We start from the raw sequence: 17,673 nt of genomic DNA on the forward strand, positions 1-17,673 counted from the left end.
TGACTTGAAGTTCTATATGGGTGGCTGGACTTAAGGAAAGGGAGATTTCACAGTATGTTAGTGAAGGATGAGCCAGCATATGAAGATTTTCTGCCTCTGGGGGTGAATTTAAATCTCTGACCTGCTGGCATTCTGGGAGCAGAAGTAAGGAGAAAATGAGAGGAGGGTGCTTAGGGTTTAATATTTATGCTTGTATCTGCCTTGTACACCTATCCATTAATGAGACTGGTGCTTGAGTTCAGAACCAACCCATTCAATTTTCCAGAGACTAAACCTCCCTATGACAGTACAGGACTTCACTGAGTTGGGGAGGAAACAGAGTTTCAGCTATTCTTTATATAGATTTTCAACCAGCCTCTCTCTCTTTCAGCCCCATGCAAAGTCCTCCTTCTGTTTCTGGTCCCTACTGTTTCCAAGTATTAAAAACTTCTGGGGAGCCTGGGTGGCTCAGTCGTTAAGCGTCTGCCTTCGGCTCAGGGAGTGATCCCAGGGTCCTGGGATTGAGCCCCACATAGGGCTCCTTGCTCCGCTGGAGCCTGCTTCTTCCTCTCCCACTCCCCCTGCTTGTGTTCCCTCTCTCACTGGCTGTCTCCCTCTGTCAAATAAATAAAATCTTTTAAAAAAAATTAAAATTAAAAAAAAAATTAAAACTTCTGAAGGTCTATGGAGTGAATTGGGTCCATTACCATCAATATTTCCATCACCGCCTCCCATACTCTATAACCACTTAGGTGATAACGTTCTCTGTCACTCTAAGTCAGTTATGCCTTCTTCTCACAACATCTGAATTGGCATCTTGAGTTCACTGTTGTCTACTGCCTATTCTTTTTCCTGTGGCTTAATAATTCGGTAATTTTAACATGGTTTGGGAGGGAGAAGAGAGATCAAGTTATCATAATTAATTAGACATCTTGTATTACATTTTCCAATGGATATGGATGGTGTATAGGCAAAATTAATTTTATATATTGATCTCAGTGTACAGGAAATGTAACTTTTATGCATTTATCTTGTATCTAGCCACTTAGTTGATTCTTTTTATTATTTCTAACAATTTACAAATAGATCTTGGGTTTTCCAATAAGGAGATATATTTCTTTTTTTCTAAGTTTTTATTTAAATTCCAGTTAACATACAGTATAGTATTAGTTTGGGGTATACAATTTACATATAACACCCAGTACTCATCACAACAAGTACACTCCTTAATCCCCATCACCTATTTAACCCCTCACCCACTTCCCCTCTGGTAACCATCAGTTTGTTCTGTATAATTTAGAGTCTGTTTCTTGGTTTGCCTCTCTCTCTTTTTTTCCCTATGATCATTTGCTTTGTTTCTTAAATTCTGTGTATGAGTGAAATCATATGTATTTGTCTTTCTCTGACTGACTTATTTCGCTTAGTATAATACTCCTCAGCTCCATCCATGTCTTTGCAAATGGCAAGATTTCATTATTTCGCTTAGTATAATACTCTTCAGCTCCATCCATGTCTTTGCAAATGGCAAGATTTCATTCTTTCTTATGGCTAAGTAATATTCCACTATATACCGCTTCTTCTTTATCCATTCATCAATTGATGGACATTTGGGATCCAGCAATTGCACTACTAGGTATTTACCCAAGGAATACAAAAATACTAATTCATAGGGGTACATGCACCCAGATGTTTATAGCAGCATTATCAACAATAGCCGAGTTATGGAAAGAGCCCAAATTTCCTGTGATTTTTCTGAGGGCAGCATATTAAGTCTTTCATTATAAACTTAGTTTTGACAGTTTATTCTTGTAGTTTTCTCAGTTTTTGTTTCACATACTTTGAAAAATTCTTTATTAGTTTCATAGAGATGTGTTCCTTTGGAAACTTCTTTATAACCTGCTTCTTTTATCAGCATGAAAAGTCCTTCATCTCTTTTAAAGCTTTTTTTCAGTATTAACATTGTGACACCTGATTTTTGCTTAGCATTTGCTTAATATAGCTCTTTTCATCTCTTTATTCCTAATCTTCCTGTGTCATGGGGTTTGAGGTATGTCTCATAAATACATTACTCGATTTTGATTTTTTTAATTCAGTCTAAAAGTTCTTAACTTTTAACTAATGAATTTAAAACATTCCCATTTCTATAATTTCTGATCTGTTTGGAATTATTTTTGTTATTTTTTTCATTTATCATATTTTCTAGTTTATTGTTGATCCTTTGCCTGCCTTTAGTTGGGCTGATAATTTTTTCTTTACTTCTATTTTTCCTCTTCTATCTTATAAATACATTATTTGTTTCTACCTTTTATGGTTACCTTAACATTGTTAATATACATGTCCAAACATATTTTTCTAACATCTAGAGCTAATTAGTATCTCTAATATTCCTGAGAACAATAACAACCAAAAGGCTTAGCATACTTTTATTTTCTCCTGATCCTTTGAAACTTTTCTCTCACCTCTTAAACTTCATTTATATTATTTTGAATTTTATATTTGAGTGGTTATATTTTAAAAATTAAAATATGTATATTTAAGCTTTTAAATAAACATTTATGTAGATTTGATGTATTTGATTACTCTCTTTGCTATCCATTATGTCTTTTATCTCATTTCCCTCCTCCTGGATTTCTTCTTATTTTTATTGGTTTATATTGTCTAGCAGTTCTTTCAGAGAGAATCCTGAGGTAGTAAACTTCAAAGTTCCTTTAATTCTAAAAATATCTTTATTTCTGCCTTTCAGTTGAATAATAGTTTTGGTGGGTGTAGAATTCTGTCTTCAAAGTTATTTTCCCTTAGAATGCTAAAGATATTATTCCACTGTCTTGTATCCTGGGTAGCTCACAGGAATCTGATGTCAATTTGAATCTTATTTCTTTGTCAGAGTCAAAAGAAAGATTACTTACAGTGTTTAAGTTTTTCTCTTTATTCTTGATGTTCACAAATTTCATCACAATATTTCGAGGGGGGTGTGTGTGTGTGTTTTGTGCGTGTGTGTGTGTTTTATCTTTGATTTATCTAACTTCAGCCCAGAGGATCTTTGAAGTTGTGAGAAGCTTTTCCATACTCTTTAAATGCTGCCTTTCCTTGAAATTTTCTCTATTTTTTTCATCTGAAAGTAGTTTCAAACAGATGTTAGAACTGTGTGTCATCCATGTATCTTAGTCCCCTACTTCCATGTCTTCATCTCTGCTTCTAATATCTTGCTTTGAGCTGGGGTATCCTTCAGTCTGCACTCATCTGTTTTGTTTTTCAGGCATTTCTCAGAGTCTCTACCATAGTTTATACTTCTCTTCTTTCCAGTTATTTTTTGAAATCTTTTTCTGTTGTCCCTAAGGATTTGGGGTAAATGGTATACATGAGGCTGACAGGTATGAACAGTGCTCAGTTTGTCAATTTAATACCCTTTCAAGTTTTGTAATATTTGTCAACAACACTCATCAGTTGGAAAGGACCAAATTGAGGTGCAGCAAGGCAGGTGTAGCAGAAGAATTGAATGATGTGCTTGAGGTACTAGTGAGTCTCAGGTTTGAAATGGCAAGCTGTCAAGACCCAGCTGTTGTGTTGTGACACCTGGTGGCTCTGTCAGTTGAGTATCTGCCTTCAGCTCAGGTCATGAACCCAGGGTTCTGGGATCGAGTCCTGCATCAGGCTCCTTGCTCAGTGGGGAGTCTGCTTCTCCCTCTGCCTTCTCTACCTGCTTGTGCTCTCTCTCTCTCTCTCTGTTATTCACTTTCTCTCTCTGACCAAAAAAAAAAGTTTCTGCTATCATGGGAGTCAAAAGTGGACACACGGGTGAATAAGGAGAAGCTGTAAACCTGAAGGTCATGACAGTGGGTCCAGTAGTCGGAAAATTGAACAAATGACAAGATGTAAACCTGTTTATAGAAAAAGTGAATCAGAGTCTGAGATTTAGAAGTGTAAAATCTCTAGTACTGAGGGGTTCCAAGGGATGGTTGATCTTCATGGGTTGCCGATATGGGATTTAGGTTATGTGAATGTTAGAATGGCCACTGTTGTGGAAACTGAGATGACAGATGTGGAAAATAAAAGTGTTAATTTGAAAATCACTATTATAAAAGTTGTATTTTTAAAAGACAGCTTAACAAATATATCAGTAGAAAAATCATGTATGTTTCATTATGTAGAGTCTGATTTTATACTGGTTCTTCATATGATAATGAGGCAAAATGTATCTTTATTTTTTAGGAACATATATTTTGTTATACTCTTCATGTAAGATTAGTTTTGTGACTTTAGACCACTTTAGTCCATATATACACATTCTTTAGGTTGACACAGTTTTCCTTCATAGTTAGAGCACTTTCTGGATATATATGACTATTCATCTCATCATAGTATAATGCTATTGCTCATAGAAATGGTTCTTACTTCTCTAGATTCTATACTTTTTTCCACACATTATGGCCATATTCTTGTCCAGAGAGACGTGAATTATCGATATAAATGTCAGTAGCCCCAAATTACATGTATTTCGATTTGTATTAGAATTGAAGTACATATCAGAAAGTCCCAAGGCAACAAACATAATAAAGAGCAAATTAAAAGTCTCTGTATTGACACGTTGAGCATTTTATTATTTCTTATAAAATTGCAATGCATCCAGTACTTAGCATTTAACATTTCAACTTTTTTACATTGTTTTATATAACTTTATACTGATAGTTTAAAAATGGAGAAGGAATAATTTTGCTAGCACGTACAATTAAGATGAGACAAACTGGTGGAAGGAAATGACAGGTGAATTAGAAAGTGTAACTAGTCTTCAGGTATTAAAGGGAACAGTTATCTTTGAAATTCAAATTGGGATCAGGAACTGCAGATTAGGAGTGAGCAAAGTAGTCAGCTGCAGATATTTAAACCTTAACATTAAAGAAAACTCTCAATGTCTCAAGTATAGGAGGAATCACAGTTGGTTAAATCTACATTATGCCTGAAGCAGGAATAAAGGTATGAAGAAGAGGGTTTTAGAAATCCATGACTTTCTTATACTGAAAGTTGCCATCTTTGTGAGAATAAGTCTAAGTAACTAAGTATATTTAAGTGCTACATGAAACAATCACATGCCAAAAACCAGTAACACTTTTTTTTAATACTATTTTTAAAATGATAATGATGGTCATAATCAGTTGAAGCACATGCCATATGCCTGGCACAGTGCTACTCAGCTTCTGGACATTATCTCTGAACATTTCAAAAGACCTGGTGAGATAAACATGGTAAAGTTCTTTTTATAGGATGAAAAGAACTAAAAAGCTGAATTAACATCTGGTGAATTTCAACAGAATAAACAAATAATAGGAATAATTTGAGCCAAAATTTTAAAAAAGATATTCTGCGTTAGCAGTATACTGGAGTGGAGGTGGGAGGATGAGTGTTGTACTTTTATTTCTCTGTTAATGAGTTTTTATTATTTTTTTTTTCTAGTTCTAGGTTTGCTCTTTTCAATTTCTGGAAGTAGCAAGGTGGAGACGGACAGAGGAAGAGAGTAGTTTAGTTACTGGTTCTGACTGATGAAGATTTGCATTTGAACAAGATGTACACAAAGACATTAGACCAGTAGTGAAATAAGTAGCCGCCCTCCCCAAAGTGAAGCGGCTCACCTTCACGGATGAGTCACAAGGAACGAATGGTGGCACTTCCAGAATGAAGAAGTTGCCTAAAGTAAAATACCTGTGAAATCATGGCTGTGTACTGCCAGTGACTCAATTAACTTTTCAAAATGATTTGATTAGGACACACATTGTAATGTAATAATACTGAACAATGTATTAAGGACTTTAAAATACATATGTTATTTTTGTACTAGGCTACTAGCCAAATCCCATTTTATACTTTGGTCTTACACGAGGAATATCACACTGGTACAAAAGCAATTTTTCCTTTTGGATAGCTGTTGGGATGTAATCTTCACATCAATACAGATAAAACAACAAAGAATTATCAGGTAAAATGGAAGGATAAAGAATGTAGCCCAAAGAATTATGCAAGATGTCGGTAACTTAAATTAAACCAAAGGTAGGACCATTCCCATAATTACATTTCAGGAAAAAAAATTCAAGTAAAGTAGTAAGTAGTAATTGTAATGTCCCTTGGGATTTAATTTACATTCAGGCTTCTCCTCATAAAAAATTGAACATGCAGATGGAATTAGGACTTATTTTTTTTTCTATCATAGATATTGTATACAGCGTGAAGACTGCGGGGTTCCTAATTTCTGTAAATAATTACTCTGTCACACAGGAGAGGTAGATATTTGAAATAAAAGCGATGCGTTGAAGATTAACAATCCCCTGGAGTACACCTGATCCCCCCCCCCACCGTATTCAGTGTGAGTCTTCTTTGTTTCCACAGAGCATCTGCACAACCACCACAGCATTTTTGCACTTTTTCTTCCTGGCTTCATTCTGTTGGGTTTTGACTGAGGCGTGGCAGTCATATATGGCCGTAACTGGAAAAATTAGGACACGGCTTATAAGGAAACGTTTTTTGTGCCTTGGATGGGGTAAGCATTTTTATATACCCTTTCATGCTCTTATTAAGATGACTTTGAACACATAATGAAGCAGTAAAGTGTGATTATCCCCAGGCTACTTTTCTTTGTGTCCAATTTGATATACAGAAGTGGAAATATATGAAGCTGGTCATTTTTTAACATTCTTTGGACATTTGGAGCTTTAAAAAGAAGTAAATACTGGATGACCACATAACCAGTCAGTTAAGCAATGGTGTAAGAGGAATCCTGGGACAGCTACAGGCAGAAAAGCAAAGTGTTCTCTGCTAATATGTCCTGAAAACGCAAAATGTTCTAAAATGTTCAGGGCTCAAAACAGGTACTTGTCATGTCCACCAGTCATGTACTTCCCATAAGAAAACTTCGAGAAGTCCGTTCCAAGAGAGTTCAAAGCAATTAAGGACTACAGCTATTCATGTCACAGGAAGAAAGTCATGTAGTGAATGCATGAAACCTCACAGCTAGTCAGAGGATCCTCAAAGGAGAAACAGAATTGTTGACAGACCGAGAATTAATTAATTATTTGCTTATCTTTATTAGGAAAATTTTCTCTCAAGTTGCCTTACAAAATGGACGTCTTAAAGATCTGTGTTTTTCATAAGGCCAATTCTAATATTTAATTAGAATTAATTAGCTTAATTTAATTAGAAATAATTAGTTTAATTTAAGAAAATAGTTTCAGAAAACCTCAGGATTTTGTCATGTTTGCCTTTGAGTTTCGAAAGACTTGAATTTAAAAAAAATGGGGAATTTTGGGCCAAATATACAACAAGTACCTAACGTACCAGAAGACTAGAGAATAGGATGTTTTATGGCGTCTGAAAAATTACAAGTAACAGAAAATTTAAAAAAATTACAATAACAGAATAATTCATACTGGAAAAGGTGGGATCCAGATCACTTAAGATTATCCATCAGGTTTCAGCAAGATGTGTGATTAACATAGGGCTCTTGTCACAGGCAAGTGGGAAAGCCATTAAGAAGAAATTGGAGAATGTATTCTGTTTACACTTTCATAAAACTTTTGTCTGGATTTCATGTCAAAGACCTTATAAAGATAGACTGGTATTGAATCAGGGAACACTTTTGTCGTGAATTAGTGCCATAGATCCAAGAAATATAGAATCCAGGTAAGTGACTTCCCCTAAGTATAAAGAATGGTAATTTTCGGGATTGGTAACTAGCTTATTTAATAACGTCGTTACCAAAGATCTTGAGGAGAGGACTCACAGCTGCTCTCCAAGTTTACAGATAATTTTAAACTACTCTGGGTAGCAAAAAAGCTAAGCCGATGGTGCTAGACTATCAGGAAGTCTGAGTTGGCAGATTAGTGGTGTATGAATTTCATTATAGCAAAGTACAACATAATAAATTCAGAAAAAAATCTAAATTGTACGGAATGAAGATTATTAATGCTTTAACTATGCCCGGGAGAGAATTTTTTCTAATGAACTCTGTCTAATCAATCAAAAAGTCAAATATATATATATATATATATATATATATATATATATATATATATATTCATGTGTGTATACAGGGTGGGGGAGACATATCTTTTTAAAATATGATGTGTCCCTCTGAGATGATCCTCACAGTTTTTGTCATTAAACCTCATGAAGGGCTACGATGTCACCTGAAAAGACTCACAGAAGAGAATAGCAGGAAGGAGGGGAGGAAGGAAGATAGGTGAAAGGGACTCAAGAAGGTGATTAGATGATGGGTTTTTCTACCTGAAAAGGCAAACATCAACTTCCTGAAAAGAAGTCATGATCAAAATTTAAAAAAAAAAGAAAATAATTAAACAGGATAGATTAGACTGAGCTCTGTTCACCAAAACACAGGGACGTTCCACTGAACTTGAGTAAGGATAGTGTGACTCATATAAATATAAACTAAGAGATGTTAGGTCAGTATTGGTGCAGGTATGCAGGCAATTGAATTCTAAGAGGGACAAAGCAATGTGTGGAGAGATACCTACCTAGAAGTCCATGAAGAGAAACTGTCATATATTTTCTGAACTTCGTTCAGGATTGTTAAAAGGAAGATAATCAGGAGGCCCCAAAATTAATTCCTTAGGGCCCTTAACCTTGATCCTACATTCCTGTTATTCTAAGTAAATCATAAGGAAAGAATTATGTGATATGATTTATTTTTTTCTCTTATGTAAGTACAACTTGATGAGGATCAATATGGGGCAAACTGAATGTTCCACTCTTCTGTGATTTCCAGCACAGCACAATATCCATTTTTTGCCTTTCTGATTTTATAACTGTAAATTTCCTTTATAACAGTGTAAACCCCTAGGGAAAAAATAACTTAAAAGATATACTAAATCTCTGTTATTAGTTTCCTTTAAGCCCATGTCAAACGTGGTGGTAACCTAGCAACATTAGGGAAGTACACTGAGTTAAAAGACCAGCTGTCGCTTTCATATTTTTGTACTTGAAAGAAATTTTATAAGGGAAACATACTTTATGAAAGACTTAATGCAAAGGTAGTTGCTCCAATGTAAGCATTTTTAGTCTGTCCGAGCTTTTCTTGAGCCGGAGTGCACAGTGGTTACAGCTGAATGTGAAGTGTGACAATGCTTTTCTTGCAGGTTTACCAGCGTTAGTAGTGGCCACATCAGTAGGCTTCACAAGGACGAAAGGATATGGCACTGATCACTAGTAAGTCCATCCACAGTGATAAATCATGCTTATAATTAAGTAAATCATCATCTCTGCGTCATTAGTCTTGGTTGGCACTGCTGATGGCTTGCATTTTGTCACTGAGTCATTAACGATGGTAGAAATCGCATCAGTGTGGAATGGTGTAAAGTAGCTTAAATGCACAGGCGTTAGGAAGTAAATGCCAAAGCCCTCTGCAGAATCCTTGTTTCGGTTTCCCATTGCTTCATAAGACCAGTGCGTTTCAACAGGTCCTAGTGTCTACTTTGTGTGTTTTAGAATGGGACCAACCTTGGCGTTTACCTTTTAATATATGCTCTGATCTGAGCTTCTGATTTCACTGATGAGAATATATGTCGGTATCAACCAAGTTGTGTCATGTTAGTCCAAGTTTTGTTGCTCTGTTAAGGTAATACTAAAACGTACACATCAGGGGAATCAGTAGAGTACATGGTAGAAAACGCCTCGGCTATGGGAGAAATTAGAGGGAAGAAAGAGGGTTATGGTATCAGCCCATCCTAATCACAGCTGTAATACTGATAAATTCTGTGAGAGAATTTACAAGTAAGGTTTATGTTTAACATTTAAAATGTAAAACAACACGCTTTCATATTTTACTTCATCTGCTCTTTCAAGCTGAGGAGGCAGTTGAGAAATAGAGAAAGATGTGCACATCTTATTAGAAGCATAAAGTTTTAAGTGAGATTTTCTGTTCGTCTTCAGGTTTGAGATAGGGATTACTGCTAATTAGACCTTCCGGTGGGATCGTCCAAATGAACATTGGGCCAAAAGACATCATGTCACCTGCCCATCCAAAAGAAATTTCCAAAGAATTTAAAGAACTCGTGTCATTAGAACACTTGTTTTTCTTCTGCAGTCTGAATTATGAACACACAACCAGGAAAAACTCCCTGATGGTCCGTGTTGTAGAGTAGTGCTTACTTCAGCCCTGTTACCTTCAAGCCATTGCTTCTCACAACAGTAGGACTCTTTGGGTATTAACCCAGTATTTGAAAGGCACTGTATTGGGGATGTAGAAAAAGACAGGATTATGGGTGATATGGTACAACTTTCAAGGAGTTTATGATTAAGACGGAATACAACATAATGAGTGACGTATCAGTGTGAAGCTCACCTCCCACAAAAATGTGGTAGAAATGTAGTGGCAGTGTGAGAGACACTGACTACAGTGTGGCATCAGACTAAAGGCATTTTCTCCAGGTATTTTAGTTAAAAAGTACATATTAAATTATCAACCCCAAAGTGGGAAAGTAGAATTTTATCTGACCACTCCTGTGGAGAAGAGAAATAAGTAAGTGCAGACTTTGAGTACACACATACTACAGGCACGTTTGTGTCATGAATACATTGATACATGTATTGGCATATATGTGTGGGTAAGTGTGTGTGTGTGTATAATTACTAGATTAAAATTTTTAATTAAGGTATGATTTATGCAGACTAACATTCACCCTGTTCAGTGTATAGTTCTGTGAGGTTTAACAAATGCCTAAGTCAGGTAACCACCACCACAACGAATATAGAAAAGTTTATTCTTAGAACAGGTAGAGAACAGTTATTATTAATTGTTGTTAATTTTGGAGGCAGCATGTTGATTCTGTGGACCTAGAAGTAATATTGACAGGGTCAAATGCCAAAAACAGGTGCATGAATAGTGGGCATGACTCATTGCATCAGCAGAGATAAAACATTTCCTGGCTTTTTCCTTCTATTGACTCTCCTGGACCATGCACACGCAGATGGACCCCCTTGCAAAGCCTCCAGGGTCAAGCCCCATGTCTGCTTCTAGCCCTCTGCTGTGAGAAGACAAACGTTCTTCCTCAAATGGGTTACCATGTCTCTACCATGTCTCAAGCAATGTAACCCTGAATCTCTTGGCGAACTGAGTAATTGAAATAAACACAGCTGCACTTATTTTTATTCAAAAGCTCATCTTTAGTGAATTTGCTTAGTAGGCTGGGGCAAAAGTAAAATCAGAAGGAAAATAAATAGAAAATATAGATTATCCATTCCCTGCAATGATGGCTTTTAAACCAATTTCTCCCAATATCTCAGTGGCCTCAAGGAAGAACCCATAAATGACATATGCAAGACTCTAAAAGCATGCTGTTCTTGTTTAAAAGAGTATTTGAAAATTTTCATAATGGATATAAAGCAGCATTTTACAAAACTTGCGTAATAGTCACCTTTGTACGGAAAGTCAATATAAAAATCTCACCGCAAGAGTAATTTGTCTAAAATGGTTTAGCTGCCTGAGAGTAAGGCCTTATAATAAAGGTTTCTTTTCTGTGAAAGGTATATAGTATTTCTCACCCATGAAATGCTCTAATTTTAGCTTTTTTCCACATCTCCTCATGCGTTTTTAATTACAAGCCTTTGAAATGTGCCAGAATTCAAACGTTAAGTACATAATTCAAGTAATTTGTGTCATCCTTGAGTGGTTTAACACTTATCACTAATTTTTGTTAGTTTTTATCTGATGTTATTTTAGCTGCTGGCTCTCTCTTGAAGGAGGACTGCTCTACGCATTCGTTGGACCTGCAGCCGCTGTTGTCCTGGTAAACATCACCATCCACTTCTTTTGTTTTCTTAGCCAAGAAGGACTACTTCACTTCAATTAGAGTGACGGTTTTGTATTTGTTGCGTTGAAGTTTTAAAGTTCAGTGTCTTGTTAATTATCAGTTATTACTTAAATTTGAATACCAACTGCTGTTTAGTCCTCTATTACTCTAAAGTATTCTTAATTTGAAGACCAAAGACTATTAAACATGGGAGTATGGGATTTCTCTTACAGTAATTTCACATTTGTGAAGAAGGTCAAGTAAGTTTCAAGAAATTCTTCCCCATTAATGTACCGAGTTTATTATCCTATCACCTCACACTATTCTGTATAATGGACATCGTTGTTAACGATCTCTTAATCTTGATAAGCACGGCCTGCTGTCAAATATCAACATGAAAATACATGTGCAGATGTCAGAGTTTCTCAGCGTCAGTGCCACCGACGCTTTGGACAAGCTATTTCTTTGTCGTGGGGCTGTCCTCTCTATTTTCGGATGTTCAGCAGCATCCCCGAGCTCTCCCTACTAGACACCAGTAGGAACGTCAAGTTGGTAAAAATAAAAAATGTCTCTAGACATTGCCCAATATTCCCTGTGGACAAAAATCACCCCCAGTTGAGAGCCCCTGCCATATTTTATGCATAAGGATTTAAGGTGTTTCCTTTTGGAATCATGGGAACCTGAAAATTTTCTACCAATTGGCCTGTCTTTCCCTCACTCTGATATTATTCATTGCAAATCTTTCTTGCCTAATAAATCCTTAAATGAAAATGCAAGGGGGAAAAATGGTCTGAATTAAATACAAAGATCCACATTGCTGTGCAATTAGAGTTCTAATTGGAAAATCACCCTTTGGTCTCTTGAACAATTCATTAAACTAGAAGCTAGCCATATCTTTCTTAATAACTATATGACTTTTTCTTTCTTTAAAGTTTGCTCTCCCTCCTCTAAACTATGACAGGGAGCAGAAACTGTGCATGATTCACAAGAAAAAATCTAGGCATGAGTGTTAGAGAAGAGCATAGGGAAATTGAAACTATTAGACACATTTTTGTCTGCTGCATTGAATTCTTACTTAATCAACATAATTATTTCCCTGAGCTGCTAAGTTAATATACATATAACCCTAAAATGGAGAAACAAAGAGGATGTGTGTAATTGAAAAACCAAAGTATGGTCTTTGGAGTAGTGATGGATTCCCTCATGATTAAATTGTAGATTAATAGAGTCCACGGAATACACTTTTTTTCTCTTAGTTCGTATAATGAGGAATGTGAAGATGAGTAAGTCTTTCTTTCGATCCGGTGGTATCTTGCCAGGGAACCTCTGAAGAGTGACAACTCCTAAGTCCCTACCTAACAGCTGCTTTGGATCTTCCTTATACCAGAAGTTAAACAGATTTCAGCTCTATATTTCATCTGGCCAGTGTGCTGGGGAAATGGAATTTTTTTCTTTCTTTCTTTCTTTCTTTCTTTCTTTCTTTCTTTCTTTCTTTCTTTTTTTTTTTTTTTTCACTAGCCATCCTGTTTAATTTAAAACAGATTTTTGTGAACTGCTGGTTTCAATGTAAAGGCTTCACCATTTGCATTGGGGGATGCACCGGGATTCTGTTGATCATGGAGGGTAAGGGTCAGGAAGGCAAAAGGAAGAAAATATTTTTCCTTGATGATCTTGGTTTCCGCGTTGGACTGGATTCCTTTATCAGGAAGTGCTGGTAGGTTAGAGAACTGTGGGCACTCATCATAATAAGCTGCTACAAATAGACCGCAGCTATCTCTACAGCTTTTTACAATTTTACTTGAGAAAGAAAAATATGTGTGATTTCATTTCAGATGTTTTATGCAAAAGACCTTTTAAGTGAGAATAAGAGAGTCTCAGAAAATGCTGGGAAGTGTTCGGTAGAGCACATCATAAGAACTGGTGTTAGTGTCCGTCTCTTAAAGGATTCTGGCGAGTTGAATAGGCTTTCCTCTTTGTCTAGAGAAGCGTCCTTCATCAAAATGTGCTCCACCCACGGGAGAAACAGCTGCACAGTCTGAGGAATGTAGGCATTTTGTTCTCCTTGCTGGGGACAATGACACCTTAACACCTTTGGCTGCCAGGGCTCAACCTAGTCTCACCGTGAGACTGAAAATCTTTTCACTCTCATAAGGGAAAACTCATTTGGCCAATTGATTTTAATCGGGGTGACTTAGAATGCCAGATTGGCATAGTAGGGCACCATTTAAAAGTTAGACAATTAGATGGTGATTTCCTCAGTGTTAACTGCAAAGCATGGAAATTAAATGTACTTAATGTTCTTTAAAACTTAAAAGTAACACACCGCTGTTAAATTGTTCTGTTCCGTGATGCACTTATAAAATACTTGATAGGTGCTTTATATCACTACCATTGTGAGTTCAGAATTTGGAAATGGTTATAAATTAATAAAAGAGGGTTTTCAGGAGAAAAGGGGACCTGATTCCCTTCAATATCATTGAAAGGTCAACCTTTGTTTCTGTTTGACAGGTCAACATGGTGATTGGCATTTTGGTATTTAATAAACTTGTTTCCAGAGATGGGATCCTAGATAAAAAGCTCAAACACAGAGCCGGGTAAGCTGCAATTGGTGGATTTTGAAGGTTCTTTACCAGTGAATCCCACATTCCAATTCCAGATTGCATTTTAACTGTGCCTTGAATTTCGTTCCTGAGGAACCAGTGTGTCTGGTAGATTCTGCCATTCAAGTTTTCAGTGTGCTGTTCTTAAGTAATGCGACCAATATCTAAAAATAATTTGAATGACCATTAAGAAAGTCTGGATTTGTTTGTGCATATTGCCTGTTTGTAAGATAAAAAGATGAAATGTTAAGGCTGGACTTAAAAAACTTTATTTTTCTTTTCAAGATTTTATTTAAATTCTAGTTAGTTAACACACAATGTAACATTGGTTTCAGGAGTAGAATTTAGTGATTCATCACTTAACATATAACACCCAGTGCTCATCACAAGTACCCTCCTTAATACCCATCACCTGGCTACGCCATCTCCCCTCTCCCCTCCCCTCCAGCAACCCTCAGTTTGTTCTCAATAGTTAAGAGTCTCTTAGGCTTTGCCTCTCTCTCTCTCTCTCTCTCTTTTTTTCCTTTCTTCCCCATGTCCGTTTGTTTTGTTTCTTAAATTCCACATATGAGTGAATTGGTATTTGTCTTTTCTCTGACTTAGTTTGCTTAGCATAATACACTTTAACTCCATCCATGTCATTGCAAATAGAGAGAGTGCATTCTCTTTATGGCTGAGTAGTATTCCGCTGTGTGTGTGTGTGTGTGTGTGTGTGTGTGTGTGTGTTCTTTATCCGTTCATCAGTTGACGGACATTTGGGCTCTTTCTATAATTTGGCTATTGTTGATAATGCTGCTTTAAACATTGGGTGCAGGTGCCCCTTTGAATCAATATGAAAATACTTATTTTTAGGTGAGCAAGGCCCCCTAGTTTGGATCACAAAGGAACAGGAGGGTAGACTGAACATGTCAGTGCGTGACACAACTGAATTAAGACAAGCAAACCGTACTAGCAAAAACACTACATTTTCTCTGATTAATTGTGTATTTCAGAAAATTTCTTCACATGAAATAATCACTTATGAAACATTATTCTTGTCATATATTTTCATTCTTTATGATGTTTTGACTATAACTTGCTAGGAAGACTTATTCATAATTTTCACTTGCACATTTTAACCACTTAAAAAATTTAGAAAAGCATCTCCTTTAATTTTACTGTCACTATGGTATCAGCACATTTAATGACTAATAACATTTCATAAGTGGGTTGATAGCTTTGTAAGGTTACATGGTCACCTCATCATATAAATTTGTAGGAATTTGGAAATATTAATGCTTTTGAATTTCCCTTTGTATCTTTTCTTATAAAAACTTTATAGCTTTCTCCTCTCTATTTAATTGTACTTTCATTCAAAACTTACTCTGCGATTGTTATTTCTTTAGTAACTTATTATTTAATAGTCACAATATTTGATCACTGACCAGTGAGAATTTTAAGTGTTTTATGTTTCTATAATCTATGTAATGATTTATATGGTAAGGTAATGTAGGTATTGTTTCCCCTTAAAAGACCAGTAAAATGGCATCAGGGAAATACAAATCAAAACCACAATGAGATACCACCTCACACCAGTCAGAATGGCTAAAATTAACAATTCAGGAAACGACTGATGTTGGCAAGGATGTGGAGAAAGGGGATCCCTCTTACACTGTTGGTGGGAATGCAAGCTGGTGCAACCACTCTGGAAAACAGTATGGAGCTTCCTCAAAAAGTTGAAAATAGAGCTACCATACGACCCAGCAATTGCACTATTGGGTATTGACACCAGAGGTACAAATACAGTAATCCAAAGGGGCACCTGCACCCCAATGTTTATAACAGCAATGTCCACAATAGTCAAACTGTGGAGAGAGCCCAGATATCCATTGACAGATGAATGGATAAAGAAGATGTGATACACACACACAGACACACACAGACACACACAATGGAATACTATGCAGCCATCAAAAATGAAACCTTGCCATTTGCAATGACATAGATGGAACTAGAGGGTATTATGCTAAGTGAAATAAGTCAATCAAAGAAAGACAATTATTATATGATCTCACTGATATGTGGAATTTGAGAAACAAGGCCGAGGATCATAGGGAAGAGAGGAAAAAATGAAACAAGATGAAAACAGGGAGACAAACCATAAGGGGCTCTTAATCTCAGGAAACAAACTGAGGGTTGCTGGAGGGGTGGGGGGTGGAAGGATGGGGTGGCTGAGTGGTGGGCATTGGGGAGGGTATGTGTTGTGGGGAGTGCTGTGTATTTTGTAAGACTGATGAAGCACCTGTACCCCTGAAACCAATAATATATTATGTGTTAATTAAAAATTTTAAAAAATAAAATTCAAAAAAAGACTAGTAAAATGCTCTGAATATAAAAATTTGATATCATTCATATCAAGCTTTAGAACTGCCATGGTGTAATAAAAACATCATTGGAGGTTCCTTCCAAAGGGGGACATCACTTCCCACTTAGAGACTTTTTTTTCACTTCAGATGAGTCTTCATAGCATCTTCAACTAGGTAAACTTGAACTTGCACAGACACTGAGCTTTCTGTACCATTTGAACTTGAAGCTTTCACACTATTACTCTTGTTAGTCTGCCATGTATGGTTGGCATTGGAACAATAGCTTCAGTATTTCTGTCCAGATTAATCATGTAAGAATAAATTGATCATACTGAATATGGGGTATAGAAACTCGGTTCTGTCACTAGTGGCATAAACTTGTGTGTCTGTGTATATACACACACACAGACACACACACATATATTTCTTTAGTTGTAGGGAGGGAGGTTTAGTGGTTAGGATAAAGCCTTGAGGTAAAAAATATTTTTAACAAAGCCATACTCAGTATCTAGCTCTGCAGTTTACTGACTGTGTGTGTTTTGAGCATGTTATTTTATTTTGTTATTCTGGAGTTCAGTCTTCTCACCTGTGAAATGGGGATAATAATTTTTGCCTCATCATAGAGTATATGAAATATAATGCGTACAGAGGATTCATTAGAATAGCCAATAGCAAGCACTCATTCAACAAATGGTGGCTATTGTTATGATGCATTAAATGAAGAAAATAGATTGTTTTCAAATGACCCTGACTTCTGTCAGTCAAGCATCTGTGATTCCGCCATTCATGACATTAAGGTCAAAAAAAGAGAGATGAGGTCATCAGAATGAGTATAATGCTAAGGATTTATTAAATTTGCAGTCAGTCTTTTTTTTCTCATTTAATCATATGTAATATCCAGTTTGATTCACATAGCTCTTTGTGGAAGATAACATACATTTAAGAGAAATGACAGAATTG

At 36.2% G+C, this 17,673-nt stretch overlaps 1 protein-coding gene across 3 annotated transcripts in view; it reads left to right on the plus strand.

Moving 5' to 3' along the window:
• ADGRB3 (adhesion G protein-coupled receptor B3) overlaps positions 1 to 17,673 on the plus strand; it is a 695,949-nt gene that overhangs the window by 623,182 nt on the left and 55,094 nt on the right. For all 3 annotated transcript variants that reach the window (XM_026507135.4, XM_048219740.2, XM_057303989.1), the window contains 4 exons: positions 6,355 to 6,505; positions 9,117 to 9,186; positions 11,699 to 11,765; positions 14,277 to 14,362. In XM_026507135.4, the coding sequence (XP_026362920.3) occupies positions 6,355 to 6,505; positions 9,117 to 9,186; positions 11,699 to 11,765; positions 14,277 to 14,362 (374 nt within the window). The remainder of the gene's footprint in view (positions 1 to 6,354; positions 6,506 to 9,116; positions 9,187 to 11,698; positions 11,766 to 14,276; positions 14,363 to 17,673) is intronic.

The sequence above is a fragment of the Ursus arctos genome, unplaced genomic scaffold, assembly GCF_023065955.2.
Source record: "Ursus arctos isolate Adak ecotype North America unplaced genomic scaffold, UrsArc2.0 scaffold_29, whole genome shotgun sequence".
Taxonomy (NCBI): domain Eukaryota; kingdom Metazoa; phylum Chordata; class Mammalia; order Carnivora; family Ursidae; genus Ursus; species Ursus arctos.